The sequence below is a fragment of the Poecilia reticulata genome, linkage group LG9, assembly GCF_000633615.1.
Source record: "Poecilia reticulata strain Guanapo linkage group LG9, Guppy_female_1.0+MT, whole genome shotgun sequence".
In the NCBI taxonomy this organism is placed as follows: Eukaryota; Metazoa; Chordata; class Actinopteri; order Cyprinodontiformes; family Poeciliidae; genus Poecilia; species Poecilia reticulata.
In genome coordinates, this window is record NC_024339.1 from 8,960,953 (window position 1) to 8,981,523 (window position 20,571).

The window sequence follows — 20,571 nt, forward strand, 5'->3', positions numbered from 1 at the left end:
CTATCCATCCATCCATCCATCATCTATCCATCCATTTATGAGGATCTATCCATCTGTCCATCCATCCATCCATCCAAGAAGGTCTATCCATCCATTTATGAGGATTTATCCATCCATCATCCATCCATCCAAGAAGATCTATCCATCCATTTATGAGGATCTATCCATCCATCATCCATCCATCCATGTCTCCATTCATTCATCCATCCATAAATCCTTTAAGGTATCCATTCTTCCTTCCTTCATCCATCCATCCAAATAAAATTATAAGTTTTAACTAAAATATCATTCCTCCTTTAAAAATCTGTAACAAATTAATAAAAATGTCTGAACAGGTTTCAACATGGAGAATCCCCACTGTGGTTTCCACCATCTGCAGCGATCACAGCCTAACCTTACACTCGTTTAAGGTTGTGTTTCCATAGAAATGTAACATTGTTGCCATGCTACATTGTTTTCTGCAGAAACACAGGGACTATTTTTGTCTTTAATGTGATAACTGCTGGCCAGGAGCAAAGCAGGGAGCCATCTCTTTCTGCTGAGCATCTGAGACAGAGGCAGGGATGTTTGCTGAAGAAAACGAGGGAAGCTAAATTAATGATGACAAAAGTTAGGGAAAGTCAGGAATTTAACGTAACTGAAAACTGAAAACTGAACAGAGACTTTGGTAAGTTTCACCAACATTTTCAGAAAACGATTAGACTTTAAAAATGTCAAAGGGAAGGCAAGAAGAAAAATAAATTGTAATAAAAGTTTCAGTGAGTCAAATTTAAGACTTTTTAAGACCTTTTTAATGCCATCTCAAGTTAAATTTAAGTCAGAAAAAACTATAAATAAAATTCTCCTGTATTACATTCAAGCATAGTAGTGTTTTTTTCTCCACACACTACATATGGCTTCTACAGCCTTACAGCTGCAATATGTAATAAAAAAACAAACATGTTTTTTACATATTCGTTAAAACTGTCACCATGTTGTGACAATATGAGAAGAATAATCAGTGAAAAGATCGATCTCCAGCACCTCCTCCTTAAGCTACTGTTACTGTTTGAATAAATGGACGATTCCCAACCAAAAACAACCAACCAGAGCCAGGAGGCGGTGTCTCAGCGCTGTCAATCAATCTCATGTACTAGCGGCGGAGTGACCTAAACCCTGTTAATAATATGCAGCCTGTGTTTAAAACTAGATACAAATAATTTAAATGGATTCCACCAATTATCCAGTCATTAACCCATTAACCCTAGCCAGACAATATGGCTGGAAAATGTGTTATGATATAAGCATTCCTTATCAGTCTGTATCAATAATTATTCATTATCTTTTTGCTTCCAATATCTAAAATACCGTTTCTGTTTTATCCACAGTTTTAAGTACACGCTGCTGTTTTTTTATTTTTAAGCAGTGGCACGGTGGCAAAATCTTACAGTTTCTGCTAAAGATACTCAACAATTTGTTGCTAGGTAACCAAAGAGTGAGGGAGTTGCTAGGTAACCAAAGAGTGAGCGAGCGAGTTGAGTCCACCAACTCTCTTTAGCTAGCCGTGAGCAGCTAAAGCCATTCCTCTGCCTACATCCCCCAGAATGCTGTGTGGTGTTTGGTAAATATTCTATCAGACGTATTATCAATATTGATCATGTGCCAATCACGACATATATTGTTATTGATTTATTGTCCAGCTCTAGCTAGAAGCTTGTTAATGGCTAAAGGCTAATGTATGTACATATTTGAGCGTGTAAGTGTAATTTAGATTCATTAAGGATAAAAGAAATGTCTCTACCTAATTTCCGATACTAAAATCCTTATGGGAAAACATAATTATTGTAAAATCTTTAGGCATGGCCAGAAATTCAACCAACACACCAGGAAAGAGAGGGAAAGTATCATAAAAACACAGAGAACCAGCATGTCAGTGTGTGCAGAGTGACGCTATCATGATTGGGTTTATGTGAAAATCCAGAGTAGATTTTCAAGAGATTTTGTCTTGGTACTAAGTGTGTAGGAGAAAGAGATGAACCAGGAGAGGGAACCAGTGCTTCCTACCTCATGGAGTTGTAACCTCACTTTGTTGTAAGCCTTCAGCCAGCGAACTTTAGCTGGAGAGCAAGGCGGGGGGCCGTCATCAAAGAGACTGGGAAACACAAGAATACATCAGTTGTTTACCAGTTTCATGAGAAACTATCAACATAAATGTTGCATAATCCTGCAATTTCAACAACACATTAATATTTACAAAAATAAAATTACAAACCAAGTTTTTGTTAGATTTGTGTCATCGTGTTTCTCCAAGCTCGGCTTTGGGGAGACAACTGAAGAATCCTTCCGGTCTTTGTTCACACCAGATTCTGGAAGTCCGTTCACTTCCTTCTCCAGTTCTTCATCCTCAAACGATTTGGAGGCCTCGCTGCGCAGAGGCGTACGGGTGCTGCTGGGGGGGCAGGACTCTGGAGGGTGGCGGTCCTCGAGTTCAGAGCTCAGCTGGGAACTGACGGGGCTCAGATTCCCTGATGAGTCAAAATGGCTGCTGTCCAACGGACTGCAAAGTGAGAGTTTAGTTAAAATAATCAGTATAATAAGTAAAAGGTTTAGAGAAAAGTTGCAATGGTGGGCACATTTCCACTAATCCATTAATAATTGTTAGCATTTTTGCTAGCTTAGCTTCACCTGGGTTAATTTTTTCAGATAAATTCTAAAGCACCAAATTACTTTGTTGTTTTGTTAGGCTTTTTGATGAGTAACATTTGACATCTCTGTTAAAGTTTTGGTTATAATCTCTTAAGAATTCTTCAAATAGTTAGAAGTTTATCTTCATGCTCTTATTTTGAAGTGGTTGACAATAGAAGTTCCATTTCCTCTCCTCACATTCTCTGTTTTTCCTCAACGACTATTTCAAACTGAAAACATACAGGAGCAAAATATAAACATAAATACAATATCTAAGAGGCTTTATTGAACATGTAAATTGTAATGTCAAAATTAAATTGGTGTTCGAGGGTTGTAGTCCTGCAGGGGTAGATATAATTTAAATTGAAGTTAGCGTTTAGCAGTAGTTCTGCTAAATACTATTTGCTATTGAAGAGCTTTGGGGTTAGTGTAACTAACTTTGTAGTTAGAGGTGCCCACCACTGCAATGTTGATTCTAAAAATAATACCCATTTAAAAAATAATCACTAATAAAGGGAAAAAAGGGAAAGGAGAATAAATACTCAACCACTAGAGGGACTATTAGGTTTCAGCAATAACTAAACACAGATATTTGAAGTTTGGATTAGATTTGGAGAGCAGAAAGTTGTTTTCCCAACTTTTTGGATGGTGTTGGAAAACTCAAGTATTCCAGTCACTCAACTGCGTATCTACTTTGTGTTTTATACAGAGATATGCAGCTTTAACAGTTCAGGACCCGTCTGATACTAAAGAATATACAATTCGAAGTTAAGATAAAAGAGGATGTAACACAATTTCTGAAATGTTGAAAACTTTAGAAGCAGAAGCCACAGATATAATTCACTGCTATGATGTTTACATAATTGTTACTAGAATGTAAGTGGTTCTGAAAGCTGTCTTCATTTGTGTGAACACACAAAGCTGAAGAACCTTCAGTTTTGTAAAAAGGCTCACATTCATACCCATGTAATTTGCACATTACCATTGCCAACATCTAATTCATGGTTATTTCTACAAAATCTTAGTGCAAAATGTTTTTTTCTGACAAAAATATTACTTTGAAAAGCTTCCTAGATCCACCTTTAACTCAAATAAGAAATAACTCCAATGTAAATGCAGCCTGAGCTCAGGTGATACAAGTCAGCCCCTACATAATGAAAATAACAAGTAACTGACTTTGAAGGGGAGAGAAAGAGAGAGAGGTGTGACTGCTGGTTGATTGAGTTTCCTAACGAGGAAAGTGGCTCTGCGCTTTAGGTGGAATGATTTACTTAGTCTTGGTTGTTTGCCAGATTACTTCTCACTGTTGCTTTTAGTCCAGTGTCCAGGCTGCCTCCACGGTCTTTACTGCAACACCATCATAAATCTACCGGACTTTGATTCATCTAAATTAATTGGCTGAATCTTGGGTGTAATTCAGAGAGCTGCAGGGGACAAAGGAAGGAGGGACTTTGTAACCGCCTCAGCAGTAGAGCGCTAATAAATAAAACCATCACTTTCTGCATTCATTGAACCTCCATCACCATAAGTAAGACGGCGTAATGTGCCTGCACTATATTTTTACACTTGAAAGGAAACACCTTTTCACATGTGATGATTCGCTAAAGGTTTGGCAATAAAACTCAGAATGAAAGGGTGTTAATAACGGCTTTGGATATAAGGTTGTAGATTATTTATGAGATCCAAACTATAAATATTTTCATCAAAGTAAATTTAACTATTTACCAAGAACTAAAGTAAAACTACCAGATGGAAAATGGACAAATGGGCAGAAGTACAAAATACAACACATATTAGCCATAACAATGCGACCATCTGTCTACTTAGTGGATATCCCACTCTTCTGCCAACAAAAGAGCTCTTATTAGATAAGGCACAAGCAAAAGATATGTTAGAGTGTTTTAAAGTAATTAATCATTTTGGTGCAAGTCAACAGAAAACAAACATCCTTTATAAAAATAATGTACATGGTTTCAATGGTCACAATGTTATGACTGCTCAACAGGAAATGGGGAGGGATATGGGTTGCATATGTTTCTACAGAAATATGATAAATGAATAATGTCATTTATCATACAGATACTAGCCTTTTCGCTGCTTCCTTCATCAACAGATCTTTTGGTTGTTCTGTTTCCAACTCTGCTTGCCTGGTGTCGAGTGTATTTTCTTCTCTCTTATCTAACTCACATGGTGTAAATGTTACCTGAGGTTTATCTAAGCTTTCTGACAGAGAACCTGACAGAGACGGGATGCCAGATTGTGCCGTTTGTGCTAAGGTGTCACAGCTTCCTGTTTTAGATGTCTCTGTTGGTCCTTCCATATCACTATTGTCTGCACTTTCAGTTTCCCCAGAACATGGGGATGGTTTGTCAGAGTCCGGCTCATCAAGTTCTTCTGCTGGTTTAGGAGATTGACTCTGAGGCTGGGATGTGACCACAGGTGGGGTGGATTCAGGTTTGGGAGAGTCGGAGGTGCCAAACACTGAGCTCAGTTTCAAGCCAAACACAGATGACGCACTTGGTGTTTCCTCTTTTCCTGCTGGCTTTTCGTCCTGGAAAATACCAGCTGACAGGTTTTTAAAGCCTGAAAAGAGACCACCATCTGTCTGTTGAGGCTCTGAGGGTTTAGTGGCTGAAGATGTAGTGGAGAAAAGGGATCCGATAGATGTTGTGCCTTCAGTAGCTGCAGACATGAAGCCAAATTTAGGGGTAGACAGAATGGGTATATCAAACATGCCTTTGGTTTCAGGGGCTGCAGATGGTACACTTCTGGAAGACTCTTCAGTAACAGGCTCTTCTGAATGCTCAACAGCCTCCAGACACTCTGTCTTTTGTTCAGGGTCTTCAGTTTTTACTGTTGATTCAATGAGAGAATCATCTTCCGTTTTGTCTTTTCTTTCTGTCTCCTCGACAAGCCCTTTTTCAGGTAGATCAGAATCCTCCGTGGTTTTAACTTGTTCATCTTCAGTTAAGGTCATATTATCTGCATTTGCCTTTTCGGAGTCCTGATGGTTTGCCAAATTTGCAGGAGCTTCTGCTTGTTCAGATTTTGTGCCAGTTTGTTCAGGTTCCTCTGGTTTTGATGTATCTTGACCCTTGAACATGCCAAAGAGGTCACTGGTGATGGATTCTGGCGCAATGCTACTTGGAAGGCCAAAAAATGAGCTTTTCTGTTGTTGCTGCTGTTGTTGAGGCTGACGAGGAGTAGGTGATGATCCGAAAAGGGATCCTGGAGAACTTGAAAAAAATCCACCAACAGTTGGTGATTTATTTGGTGCACTTGGGGTGGAGAACATAGACATGAAGCCAGAAAAGGAAGATGGTTCAGGGGCTCTCTGCGGTCCTGGTTGTCTTGGACCAGCCATTCTTGGTCCTGCCATTCTAGGTCCAGCCATCCTCGGTCCAGCCATTCTTGGTCCTGCCATCCTCGGGGCTCCCATTTGTGGTCCTCCCATTCTTGGTGCTCCCATTCCTTGTCCAGGTGGGCCAGGTGGTCTGACCATTCCTGGTCTCTGCTGTTGCTGTGTTGAAGGATCAGCAGGTGCTACTGAACTGTTTTCAAAAGTTTTTTCTTCACTTGATGAAGAAACTGCCGCAGAAATTATATCACTTTCACAAATTTTGTCTACTTTATGCACAGGATCTACATTATCTTCTGGTTTTTGTTCAGCCAGTTCTTTTGGAATTTCAACAGATGATGCTTTCAAGTCTTTTTCACCCATTTCTCCAGTGGGTTTTTCTGTGATTTCTTTGACAGAATCAATGTCAGTTGCCTCTTTATTTAGGTTTTCTAGACTTGTGACAGTGGCTTGCTCCTCCCCAGGAATCTTTACTTTGTCAACATTAGATACAACTGTTTGTTGCTCATCAGCAACTACCAAAGTCCCATCACGTGATTTTTCAACATCAGATATGGTTGTTTTTTGTTCACCACTCACTAACAAATCCTCATCAGGTAATTTCTGAACATCAACAGCAGTTGGTTGTATCTCAACAGCATTTCTCAAGGTCTCTTCCGTTTGTTTCTCATCTGCTGCTGAAATCTGTTCTTTATCCTCAGCCTTCAAAGGCTCCTCAGATGATTTTTCATCAACTGTAACTGCTCTGTCTTCAGACAGCTTTATAACATCCTCTTGTGATTTTCCCACATCTTCAACTGAAGTCTCCACAGCAACATTTAAATCCTCTTCATTTCCCTTCTCTGAAGGAATGTTCACATCTTTAGCCTTTGTATCTTGAATTTCTTCTACGGCAGTAATATCAGAGTTTTCTAGTTTATCCAAAGAATCCGTTATATTTTCTGGTATTTGAGGGGAGTCATGTTTTTCTGATAACTGACTGATCCCAACTATTTCAGATTCATTTTGAGTAATCATTTCTAATGCAGTAGTTTCTGGTTGTGCAACCATTTCCTCAACATTTACTGCACCTTCTCTTTCTTTAGGTCCACATGGGATGTCTGATTGTGATTCACCGACTTGTTTTACATCTTGTGAATCCACAAATGTCTCTTTCTCAGAAAGATTACTTGTAATGTTCAATGACTCTCCAATAGAAGTTTCAACCGTCTCTGAGGCATTTTGAAAAAGGTTTAACTGTACTGTGGCTTGTGAATCTCTTTGAGGACCAGAAACTTCATTAACATTTTTAGAGACAACCTTGACGGAATCTTGGATATCTTGACGTGTCTCCTCTACATGAAGTTCTTTCTGAACTGAAATTGTAGAAACAGGTTCAGTGGGTTCATGTTTTACAGTTTTATTATGGTTATTCTCTGCTTCTTCTGAAGGTGCTTCTACATCTAAAGACTTTAATGGCTCAACTACAACCTCCTCTTTGACAGGAACACTTTTTTCTGGGTCGGTTTTACTTTCCTCCAAAAAGGACATACCAAATAGACCAAACCCAGTTTTAGATTTGTTGCTGTCAGTATTTGAACCAAGTGAAAACACAGACGACACTTTAAAAGCACTGTCTGATTCACTTGTTTTAGAAGCTGTTGGTTGTGCTTCTGGTGGCTGTTGACTCTGTCCACCGAACATGGCAAACAATCCCTTCCCTGAGATCTCTGGGCCACTGGGTTTTGGTGGTGTAGCTGTTTGTCCAGGTGTGGATACCTTAGGCCCTGTTTGGGGCTGACCCCCAAGACCACCAAACTTGGAGAACAACCCTGTACTAGGGGTGTCTTTTTGTGTTGCTGAACCTGGTAGGATGCCACCAAACAGAGAAGATCCTGGTCCTCTTGGTGGAGGGCCAGCCCCTGGATGAGCCCTGGGACTTGGTGCTTGTTGAGGCGCAGCTCCACCAAACATGGAAAAGAGACCTTTTCCTGGAGGTTCTTTGGGTGGTGGCCCCCTGGGCCGCACACCTCCAGCAGTTGGACCCCTTGGGCCAGGTGGTGGCTGACTAATAGAACCACCAAACATAGAGAACAGACCTTTTCCCTGGGGTTCTTGTGGTGCTGACTGTGGTGGTATTTCTTTGGATTCAGATGTAGATGGTGCACTTGACCCACCAAACATGGAGAGTAACCCTGTCCCAGGAGCATCTTTAGTAGATGAGCCAGGAATAATGCCCCCAAGTATTGATAATCCAGTCTGGGAGGGAGTTTGTTGCGGGGATGCTGTAGAACCACTGAACAGTGAAAATATGCCTTTTCCTGCTTGTTCATCAGTTTGTTCAGCATTGGGCAGATCATCCTTAATAGCTGCACTGTCTTCCTTAGAGACAGTAAGTTCCTCAGTAGGAGCACTGATAGGAGGTGGCTCAGGCACAGATAAAGTGACATCTTCACTTTTCTCATGAAGATGTTGGACACCTTCAGGTGATTTGACATCTGAAACTAAGGTTTCTGCTTTCAGAGACTTGATGCTCAAGCAGTCAACTTCTTCTGGCAGTTCTGTACTGGGAGATTTGTTTTCATTCATAGTAACTGACTCTTGAGATGACTGAACACATTCTGGTGACTCTTCAACAACCTGACAGGCCAGGTCAGCGAGAGGTTTTACAACTTCTCCTGATGATGTGTATGATGTTAACTCTGTGTTTTCAGAAATCGATTGAAGTTTGTCCTCAGGAACCTCAGTAGTCTCAGATTTATTTTCAATCTCTGAAAGGGTAGTGCCTATTGAAGTTTTATCTGTCACAGTGTGCTCAGAGTCTTGTTCATTTGTAATTATCCGATTTGATGTATTCAGTGAAATTGGTATATCTGGAGAGCCAGTCTTAGCCTCATTGCTCAATGGTTCAACAGATCCCTGTATGGTACTGTCTTCTAAAGTACTGGTATCTTTAGATGCATCAGAATTTACAACAACATCAACATCAACTTCCCTTTGCTCTAGTGCTGTTCCTGCACGTGATGCAATATCATCAGAGACACTAGCTTCTGGAAAATTAGATCCATTACTTTCAGGGGTACCAAGGTTGGTCTCATTACGCTCTTCTTCTGGTGAACTGGCGGCTGATATGAAAATATGGGGCAGCCTAACATAAGGCTTTTGCTCCCCCGATTCCATTTCTACCCCAAAAGGAAGTGTGTCTGAAGAACTTATGCCAATATAGATTGACCTTGGAGGTCTGTTTTTTTCTTGTGAAGAAATTTCTTCAAATTCACCCCTAACATTGGCAGACTGTGTAGATATAGCTTGTTTAAGCTCTTCTAAACCTTGCTGTTGTGATGGGTCCGATTGAGATGCTATTTCACTTATTGCGGCCAATGTTTCTTTACCATTTGATTTTGATTTAGCCTCTTGCAATGCTAGTGGCAACAGTGGAGATTCGTCAGAGCTTTGAAGTCCTTCATGTAGTTTATTATCTATTGGTCTAACTGGGAATAGTTCAGAAGGAGGCAAGTCATCAAGTGTTTCTCTACCTGTGCAAGAATTTGTTTCCTGTAGTTGTTGATACTTTTGAGAAGATGTGGACTTAACAATACTCGGTGATGATGAGCCCTCCAGTGTCCCAGTAGACATTCTGTGACTTAAATCACTTAATATTAAACCTATTTGTTGTGATTCAGTGCTTAGAGGTAGTTCTGGAGACAACACTTTCTCCGCATTGGCAGATTGATCTCTGGATGCCTCAGATGAACAAGCTAGTTTAGCTTCAGGAGTCACTGATCCTGATTCAACATAACCCTGTCCAAGAGTTGTTGTGAGTGGCACAGAATCTGCTACAGTAGAAAATTGTGAATTTGAGGATATTCCCTCTATGTTTCTGGTGTTATGAGTAACTGGGACAAGATTATCTTGCTTTTGTATTGAAAGAACGTGGTCTACGGGTTTTGATTCAGTCTTGGTATAGCTGGAGATAACAGGTGATTTTGTACCAACAGAAGATTGTGAGTCCAAATGACTAAAAAGTGAAATCAAACCCTTCACAGACGAAGATCCTGCTTGTGTTGAAGCCACTTGTGACTCTTGTGATTGAGATGCAAAGACCTGATTTTGATAACTTCCTTTAACATATATCCCTGGCATTGTGTGATGACTTCTGGCAGTCTGTGATACAGGTACATTAGCTTGTGAAATGCACTGTATTGGATCCATGTTATTAGAGGGTAAGGTTGGTATGTAATTATTTTGTGCAATGATGTGGTGTTGGCTTATGCTTGGCAGCTTTGAGAAATGAAGAGGTACTTTTGCATCATTTGCAGCTGAACTGATGTAACTTTGTACAGGCTGTGCAACTGTAGGTGCCATAAAATGTTCAGCACCACGCTGTGCATTTAGAGACAAAGGGATAGCAGCTGTTTGGGATCCACCTGTACCTTGTTGTGTAGTGTAAGAAACAGATGAGTGCCTACTGTGTGTCACTGCTCCATTTTCTTCAAACTCTTCTGTACTCCCATAACTATCGACAGTTGCCTGCTTAATAAGGATTTTGGGTCTATGGGTCACATCCTGCTGTATAGTTGTGTCTTGTTTTTGCAACTTTTGTGTCTTTGGCAGAGGAATTGCAAATTCCGCTCTGGGGTGTGGACATTGGTGTTGAGAAGCTAAATATTGAGTTGGCAGTTGATGTTTTACCAAAGATATTTGTTCAGGTACACTATTGACCTGTTGATATGCACTATTAAGTGACAACTGAGTAAATCCAATGTCTTGTGTAGACGGGGGAGTAAAAGGCTGAGGAGGCTGTATTCTCCTTTCAGTTGCAACCATAGGTGCAAATGCAGATTCCAAATTCTTTCCTGTTCCTCCATGCATTTCATGATGTGTTCCAGCATGTGTGGTTATGCATGCATCATTTGAATGTTCTGATAACTTTCGAGTTTGAGAAAATGTAATGTCACTTTTGAAATCATCAACAGTGTTTGCAGGTATGTATTGTTGCTGAGAATTTATTCTGTGTTGAGATGGGACACAAACCGAAGAAGTAAAATCTGTTGCACCTTGAGGGTCAATTATTGATTTGTTTTTAACATTCAAAGTTAGATCCACAGTACCCACAGACATTTTCTTTTCTGGGTCCTTTTCACTTTGCCATTTTTTAGTAGTTTCTTTTTTTGCTTTTGCAACAGTGAAGTTCATTGGCTCTCCATCTTTAGGTTCAATTTGATTGTTTGAAAGATTATGTGCAACAAGGCTGCCTCTAGCTGAGAAATCTACAGGCTTATTGTGTTGCAGTGGGTCCTTATATGGGGTCCTAGAAGGAGAAAATGCTCCATTACAATGAGAGGTAGATACTTTTCTGTGTAGGGACTCTGTTGTAAAAACGTCTGTTATAACATGTCTTCTTTGTTGACATACAGGTTGCTCCACGATGAGTGGTACACCACCACAAGGATTGCTTAATACATGTATCCTATTTCTGACTAGTGGCACAACTTCACATGATAGCACAATAGGAGCACTTTCAGACTCCTTCTGTGGGGATTTTGGGGACATGTCCAAAGAGCTTCTGATGGAGTTAGCAGGTGCAGTAGTTTCTCGAGATTCACGATGCACAAGTCTTTGTAAAGGCTTCCGGGATTCTACCAATGCTATCTGATTCCTTTTAGGCTGCTCTTGGGGAATGTGTACCTCCACTATTAAGGGGACACCAACAGAATCTTTTTGAGAATATGTTAAGCTTGATCGTCTTGAGCGAACCAGTGAAACTGGATGTGAAGGCATACTTGTGTCAGGTACAGAGGCCTTTGTTGACATGTCTAATGTGCCTTTAACTGAATTTGCTGGAGCTGTACTGTTTGAATTTGATTTAACAATAGTCTGGGAAGCACTTGAGTGCAACATAACTGTGTAGCCGGGAATGGACTGCAGTGAAATACAGACCCCATTTCTGTTTGTGATTTGGCTTTTTTGCCCAGAGATCATATTTTGAGACTGCATTTCGCTTGTTGATTCCATCTGGGTTTGATCAACTATCAGTGCAACACCAACAGAATCTCTCCTGGCAACCGCTCTTGCACTTGACTTTTTAACAAGTGAAACTGCTTCGTCTGTGATAAACTCATCTCCAGGCACTGTGTTTCCCAACATGACTTGAGACGGCTTTGGTGACATATCTAACACATTAGTGGCATTTGACAGAGGACAGGCAACATGTTGTTGTTTTGTTCCCAGTAACTGAGAAGGCGAATGAACTGATTGTATTAATATGCCATCTTTGCTCTGCCAAGAGTGTGGCTGAAGTGATTCTGGGTTTAACTGACATGGAAGTGGTTGTGCATTTGGAGACAGACAGGTATAGTCAGTAAGAGGTTTTCTAGTTGTGATATCTTCATTCAGAACCACTTCTTTTGAAGTTAAAGACTTAGAAGTCATGTCTTGTGTGGTCTTTAGTGAGCTTTGGAGTTCCTGGAGAGTTGGTGTATGACTAAAGTCTGTCATCTCAGGTTTATTCAATGTTGACACTGATTTACATGTCAGGTCAATGGATTCTTGGCGACTTAAACTTTGGTCTCTCTCATCACAAGCTAATGGTTTTCTATTGGTCAATGACAATGCCTCGCCAGCAGGATCCTTTGTTGGCACAACAGTTTTCTGTGCCAGCTGTGTTTTTGACTTGACAGACATATCTAACGTGGCTTTAATTGAATTTGTAGGTGCAGTTGTCTTCTGATATTGCTGAGTCTTTTCAAAAGACTGATAAGAAACAAGTGCAGAAACTGGACTCTTGTCAGGGTAAACCCGAGTAGAATTTGTTGCAACTCCAATTGAACTCTGTTGTATTGGCAGCTGCTCCTGACTGTCCACTTGTTTTCTCATAGCAGGGCTCAAAAGCGGTGAGGTTCGTGCTGGTTGTTTTGACTCAGTTCTTGATGTTTTTTGGACAGTTTCACCAAGATTGGACTCTTTACTGGAAGCATAAGACCCTGTAGAAATTGTTTTTTCTGATGTAAAATTGGTGCCAGGAATCCTTGACGATACAGGAGATGCACAAGTCAGCTTGGAAGAGTTGTCTTTATCTTTCTTAGAAAACTCAGAATCTTTTTGACTAGTCTTTGCTTCTTTGGTTGTACTAGAAAAGGCTTGCATTTCCTGTGCATGGACTTGGCCATGGACTCCTAGCTTGGACAGATGTCTTGCTGATTGATTTTGTTGACCAACTGTATTCTTGTGGCTGGTCTGTGATATGGTCAGACCATCCTGTAATGGGCTTACACTAGTACTTTTTGAATTTGGCCATTCAATTTCCTCTTCTTCTACTTGCTTGGTTAGATCTACAGCAGTTGTGGTTTTATCTGGCATGTCCACATTTGCCTCAGAATCAACTTGCTTTTTTTCTTTGAATTTTTTTAACTTGTACTTTGTAAAGTCGACAGCCTCATTCCTAGGTGCAGGTTCAACACCATCATCAGTCCCATCTTTTTGTTTGGTAATGTTTTTGTTTATTGCGGGTGAAAAATCTAGAACTTTATGGCACATTTGAGAGTCACCAGGGGAGGTAAAGCCCTTCTGATTTCTGTTGTATAGGTAGGCTTCACTATAAACACTTGACGTGTCATTCAATATATGCAGCTTTGGTTTAAATACCTTAGGGATATCTAGTGGCTCTTTAGGAGTCTCTGAGACAGTTTGGGCCATTGGTGAGGTACTTTTCTCTTTGTTGCATATCCCAGTGACAGTGCCTTTATTATACTGAGATGATACTGATTTATCTGCTTGAGATGGTTGTCTTGTAAGGTGTGGTCTCTTGGAAGAAATAGAATGCACCGTTGGGGATGATGCTTTTGCTACAGTAGAAGAAGCAGCTACTTGTCCTGATGGAATTGAAGGACTGGTTGTCTTACTGTCAATTGGAGCATTAGGCAGCTTCCTTCCCAACTGTATCTTTGAAGTTGATGGGGAAGTTTCTGAATGTTGACTGGAAACAGATGCTGAAATGGTAGATGTTGCTGAAACTGTCTGAGTTTTACTTGTGTTGGTGTTAGTAGAGTTTGCTCTGAATCCTGAAAATGTAGAACTTACTTTTTGTTTTGATTGGTCTGCATTTGTATTATCTACATGTGCAATCCTGATTTCTGGAATAGGACATTGTCTGTTTTGAGAGATTTGTGGCAAGTAATGTTGAGGAGAATGGCTAGGTGTGAGTATATCTTTAAGTCTTTGATCCTTCCAGTAGGGCCCTCCGTGCCCCCCTTTTAGAGACTTCAAGCTAAAATCAGCAGCTTCCAATAGCTCCTCTTGACAAGTGTAACCATTTTGGACAGACTCCACTTTTATCTTTTTAAGTTTATATACACTAAAGTCAATAGGTTGCTCTGCTTGAGATGATACAGACTCTTGAAACATTTGAGAGAAACTTTGCAAATTCAAGTTCATTATTTTTTCACCTTTTCTAAGAGCAGCTGTCAGATCCATGGGTGCATCGTTCAATAATAAGACTTTCTGCTGATTGTCTGAAATGCAGAAACCTCTACTTTCATCATTCAGGGGGATTTTGAAACCACAAAGGGTCACTTTATCAGTTTCTCTTTGCTTCAGAATGTTAGCTATGTTTTCAGTAATATTTCCCAAAATTTGCATATCCTTGTCTGTAGCACAAGCGTAGAGATGCCTTCCAGTTTTATCAGTTAAAAGAGAATAGATGTAGTTTTCATCTGTATAAACATAATATCCACAGTCTCCTGCCTCAGCTGGCCACCACAGCCCATGTTCTAATAGTGACATCCACTGTTGGTACCACTCAGAGTCCTCAAACAGCATATAATCTTCTGTATCGCCTCCAGTGCCTGCTGACTTGCTTAAATTAAGAGCACTGCGTCTTAAGTCGACAGGTCCTTTTTTTACTGAAAGTCGCTTTAAAAAGTCAGTTGCCGATTTTAAATCAAAGTTGTCATTTTTCAAGAAATTATCTACAACACATTTGTCCTCTACTTTGCCAGACTCTTGAACACTGCATTGCGTAAGCGACTGACACCTATGTAGACGTCTCTTTGATTTTTCAGTTGACAGATTTATTGCACTACCTCTTGCAATCCATGGTTTACTTCTGCTATCAAGATCATTCAAGTGGTCACAGCTGCTCCAAGCTTTCTTGTTCTGGCAGCTCATGTCAAACAACACCAGATCTTCATCCGTTTCAAAAAAGCGGTTTCGGCTCTCAAAAAGCTGGGCGGAAGTATCCCTCCAAGGATGAGCAGGTATGTTGAAGTCACTGATGTTCATTTCTTTAGGATTTAAAGTAACGTGGTTGTCTAGTTGAGGAGCTTTAGCTGTAGGAGGAATATTGCTGTGGCATGTTTGGTTGTGAATTTGAACATTGGTGGCCAGAGCTTCAGCTTGGACATAATCATTGAGTTGTTGCCACAGCAGAGCTTCTATGAGGCACTGATGTTCATATAACTCTGGAGGAATCACTCCATGTTCTGTAAAGTTGTATAACAGATCCTTGTAACCATATTCATCTGATGTCCCATACAGGAGACGCTGGATTTCTTCAAGATAACGCTGTGCTGGGGAAATTGTATCATCTTGCCTAACCTGTGACTGTGGAAGCTGTTCCTGGATATCAACACCACGAGTAGCTGAATTAGCAGCAGCTGGGAGTGTTTCTATACTTGAGGGAATTTTCTCCTTATTCTGTGGTAATGTTTCAAGGGAAGCTTTATCCTTTTCCTTTCCAGGAGCAGAAGTGCTGATGTCACTAGAATTTGTTTTGAAAATGCTAGATAACAAGCCAGTAGATGTCCCAGTAGAGCTGTTTTTTGGGTCTTCTGTCCCAGGTTTAGAGGACTCCTGCATCTTTGATGATGGCTCTTCCGTGACATTAAACAGACTGGAGAGAAATCCTTTTTGAGTTGGAGGTTTTGTCTCCTTATCAGAGGATGCGTCCTGGAAGGACTGAACTTCCACTGGTTTTGTTCTCTGAATCTGTGGTCTACTCTGACTTGAACGTGGCTGTTGTTGCTGTTGCCGAGTTGACTGAGGTGCTACCTGGTCAGAAGATGAGGATGACTGTTCTACAGTGGCTGAAATTTTGGTTAATAGACCAGAGAATAACCCCCCAGATTCAGGCTGGGGTGGATTTTGGCCTCCCATAACTGCTGTTTCTCTAGCTTGAGGAGGTTTTGCTGATGGTTGTTCTTGTACATTGTCACCAGATGCAAGCTTGAGAAAACCTGAAAGCAGGCCTCCACCTTGATTAGCTTGCTGTGTTGTTGTTTGTTGAGGACCTGCTATTTTACTAGGTTGTTGTACCTGTTGAGGTGGTGATGGTCCAAACAGACCAGATAAAAATCCACCCTGCTGACTGGTTTGAGACGACGGTTCATTGGAAGGCTGCCCAGGCTTACTGCCCTGCTGAGTACCAGTTTGTTGGCTGGGCTGTTGTGATACATTATCACTGGAAGCTAATTTGTTCAACAGTCCTGACAATAACCCACCCTGTTGTGGCTCTGGAGCAGAAGCAGGGGGTTGTGGAGGTATCTGGTTTTGTCTACGCAGAGGTTGTCTGTTGCCTTGTTGGGGTTGCTGCTGATGTTGTTGATTAACAGGAGACTGCTGCTGAGCTGGAGTATTAGACCCCGAGGAGAACAGTCCAGAAAGAAATCCCCCCTGCTGATTAGGTGGTTGCTGACTCGTCTTGGGGCCTGGTCTTTGTGCTTGTTGCCGAGTTGGTTGACTTCCCACTGTTGGTTGTGGCGCACCCACATCTGCAATTTTATTAAATAATCCACTAAGCATCCCTCCAGGACCACTCGGCTGCTGCTGTGGAGGCACTTGGTTTTGTTGAAGATTTTGCCTAGTGCCTAATTGCTGATTTGGTTGGTTCTCAGGTTTTACAGTCTGTGGTTGGTTTTGTGAAGGTTGAGGTGGATTTACAGGAGCAGATTCTTGTGCACCAATTCCAAACAGCCCAGACAGCAAACCCCCTTGACCAGAAGATGGTTGCTGGGGTGTAGATTCTGAGAGTTTTAGTAAGCCCCCAAGTAATCCACCTGATTGAGGTGCTGTTGTTGGTTTTGAAGCTACATGTTCTGTAATCGTGCTACTCTGTTGTGGTTGCTTTGATTGCTCATCTGAGACTATTAGTCGCCTTTGTTGGTCTGTTTGATCTTTATCAGGAGGAAGACTATCTGTGGATCCTAATTTAAATCTTGACAAAAGTCCAGTCGACTCAGCATGTGAATTTGATCCTTGATGCAAGTGTTTTTCTGGCCCATCCTTAACCATTGTTTGGTTAGCGTCACTTGGCTGGGAATCTTGACTTGACTGGGCTGACTGGGTCCCAGTTACTGTATCTGTAGCTTTTTTCAACAGTCCAGAAAAGAGTCCTTGACCTTGAGATGGAGGTTGGCCAGATTGATCTCCTGGGGTTGTTGACTGATTTGCAGAACCCGAAACAGTATCAGAGGCCAACTTTAGGAATCCAGAAAACACTCCTGATTGTTGAGGTTGTGGTTGAGAGGAAGGCTGGTAAGGTGATGAAAATATACCAGAAAACAAACCACTCGGTTGAGACTGTCCTTCTCCTTCTTGGGTTGTCTTTTCGGGTGACACAGATTCTGTTGGTCCTATTTTTAACAACCCAGAAAGAAATCCTTGAGGCTGTGAGGTCTCTGGTTGTGATGTGCCTGCATTGACCTTGGGAGGTTCTTGGTCTTGGGAAATAGCATCTATTTCCTGCAAAGTTTGCCCCTCAGAGGACTGCTCTGCACTGGAAGCAGTACCTTTTGGTGTGTTGGGAAATATTTGTTCAGAATGAGGTTCAGTTTGTTCACTAGGCTTGGTAAGTGTCACAGTAGGAGTCATTTGGTTTTTTTCTGGTTCTTTGGCAGGTTCAGGTGGAGTCACCTTAAAAAGGTTAGAAAACCAGCCAGTTCCTGTGTTTTGTTTGGGAGCACTTTCAAGAAGTGAAGCACGACTTGGAGAGGGAGACCTTGATGGAGCAGGCGTTGAAGTATTTGAAGTGACATTAGAATCTTCCCCTATTCCAAATTTAAGAATCCCTGACAACATACCCCCTTCTGCTTTAGGTGTGGTTGTTGTGGAAACATTTTCTGACAAAAATGGAATTTTCAGTTTGCTGCCTAGAAATGACTCCTCGGCAGGTTTGTTATCACTATGTGAGGGGTTTTCTTGAGGAACCGCAGACATGAGGGTGGAGAGAGATTTCTTAAAAGGACTGAAGAATCCAGTTTCTTCTGAAGTTCCCTCAGGTTTTGCTTCAGGCACTGAAGATGTTCCTCTTTGCTGAATGTCAGGTAGCTCACCAGAGGACTCAGTCTCTGGAAGAAGTTCTACTGACCCGGTAGCCGTTTCTTGGGAGAGCTCAATTGATCCGCTTCCTGTATCTGGCAAAAGATCAACTGATCCACTTGCAGAACCTGGTCTTATCTCTCCTGATGACTGCTGCTCTGTTTGTGAGTCTTCTCTACTAGGACTGGTGCCTCTACTTACTTGCCCTTGTTGGGATTCTTTGCTTGCAGCAGATGGACTTCTTTGCTCCGGTGGTTGTGGTGACGTCTCTCTGGGAGACGGTGAGCTGGAAAAAAGCCTCAAAGGACTTAGCCTTCCAAACATGGATTCAAACCCAGAGGCAGACTGGTTACCTGCTGCTGAATTACTTTGTGCCTCTGTGGGAGCTTGGGTAGGCGTCTGGTTGGCCTCCGCTTGTCTACTGGGCTCAGAGGACTGAAAAGGCAAAAGTGACTGTAGAGAGAACTTTTTCTCTGTTGTGGGCTCCTGAGAGGCAGGCGGAACTATGGCCACTGGTGGAGAGGTACCACCACTTTTGGGAATAAATGCAAGCAGCTTGGAAATTCCTGAGTCGGTTTGGGGTGGTGTTTGGGACGTAGGTGGTTCTGTTACAGATGTACATGCAGTTTCAGGGGTTTCGGTATTAGATTTAGGGATAAATGATAACAATTTTGAAATACCAGAATCAGTTTGTGGTGGCTGGGGAGATGGAGAAGTACTAGAGGCTTCTGCCTCAGTTGGAGACTTTGCTCCTGTGATTGTGCTGAACAATGAGCTCATTGCATTTTTCACCCCAGTTATGCCTTGTTCAACAGGACTTTCCTCTTTAACATCAGGTTTGGCCATATTACTGTCATTGTCTTCAGGTGGTAACATTTTTGCATCAGTTGGTAGAGCAGGTAGTTTTCTTCTTGGTGGCCTGGGCATTGATTCATAGCTGTTGACCTCCTCCTCTTTCACTGCCAAGTATTCAGACACTGAGTGGACTAAGCTCCGCAGTTCACCCATTGGATCTATGTATTCATCATCTGGGTCCTCCACAGGAGATAGCATTGGGTCTTGATCAGTTGTTCTGCTTTTTCTTGAAAAATCTTGTCCTTCAAAATGTTCCATATACTTGCCAGAGTAGCCATAGCTTTCATATTCAAAATTAGCATCTCCCTCAGTGAATGTCAGATCTTCCAGTTCTTCCTCAGATCCAAATGAGTACTGCATCTCATCAGAGCCAAGCGAGTTATAGTCAACACGTCTTCTGACCCTAGCAGCTTCTTCCCTCGCAGCCTCCTGCTCACGAAAAGCAGCATAGTTCTCCAGAGTGTCTTCTAAAGCGGTTTTGGCCCACAATCTGGTCTTGTAAAGGAGACTTTCTCTGTCTGTCGGTTGTCTCAGCTGTTTGACTGAAGGGATTATGTCAATTTCAGGAGGAGATGATTCATCCTCAAAGCTGCCGGCTGCCTTGTAAACTAATCGAACTTCCCCGCTGCCAAAGCCATGCCTCTGTCTGGGTCTGGGTGCCCCATCATTTGGCTCCAGCGTGTCCTCTGGGGATAGACCATCACACTCTACCGTCTGATAAAATCTGCTGCCTTTGGACTCACAGCTGTCACTGATTCGGTAGATGATACTTTTATCTTCATCCTCCCAAAGTTTCTGCTCAGTGTCTAAATAATCATCCAGTACACCCGAGTTAGGCACATTATATTTACTCTCCCAGTCCTCCACACCCATACCTGAGTCTACAGGAATTATTCTAACGCCTCTTTTGCTGTTTGATCGTCTTGATTGGACAAACAAAAGTATATCATGCAGGAAGAGGTGGAATGTGATGCAAAGAAAGAAAAATAAAGGAATGAAATTATAGAGGAACAACAGAGAGAAGCATTAAACATGATCTAAAAGAAGAGATCAAAGAAAGTCACTCAATGTACATACAGATGAATTAAAGAAGACAGGTAAATGTTTAAAACAACAAAATGCATGATAGGTTCATCGCTTTAGCCTAAAAACATCATCTGCAGTTGCTATACAAAATGAAGCTTTCTTAGAAAAGTTTCTTAAAAATATTTAGAAATGTTACTGACTGACTCAAACTGTAAACAAAATGTTAGGGTAATATTAAATAACTAAAGCCATACCAAAAGTTTACAGTGACACAAATGTCTGAGAACTTTCTGGCTTCATTTTCTCACATTGGTTTGGAATTATTATGTAATTGCCTGCATGTCCAATCATTTTGAAAAAAAAAAAAAAAGGCTTTT

At 41.4% G+C, this 20,571-nt stretch overlaps 1 protein-coding gene across 13 annotated transcripts in view; it reads right to left on the reverse strand.

The window, feature by feature from the left end:
* Window positions 1-20,571, reverse strand: part of unc13ba (unc-13 homolog Ba (C. elegans)) — a 144,217-nt gene that overhangs the window by 89,741 nt on the left and 33,905 nt on the right. For 12 of the 13 annotated variants that reach the window (XM_017306831.1, XM_008417733.2, XM_017306834.1 and 9 more), the window contains 3 exons: window positions 4,752-20,090; window positions 2,252-2,536; window positions 2,044-2,131 (listed from right to left, as the gene is read on the reverse strand). In XM_017306831.1, coding sequence (XP_017162320.1) covers window positions 2,044-2,131; window positions 2,252-2,536; window positions 4,752-20,090 — 15,712 coding nt within the window. The remainder of the gene's footprint in view (window positions 1-2,043; window positions 2,132-2,251; window positions 2,537-4,751; window positions 20,091-20,571) is intronic. The other variant, XM_017306837.1, reaches the window with a different exon arrangement.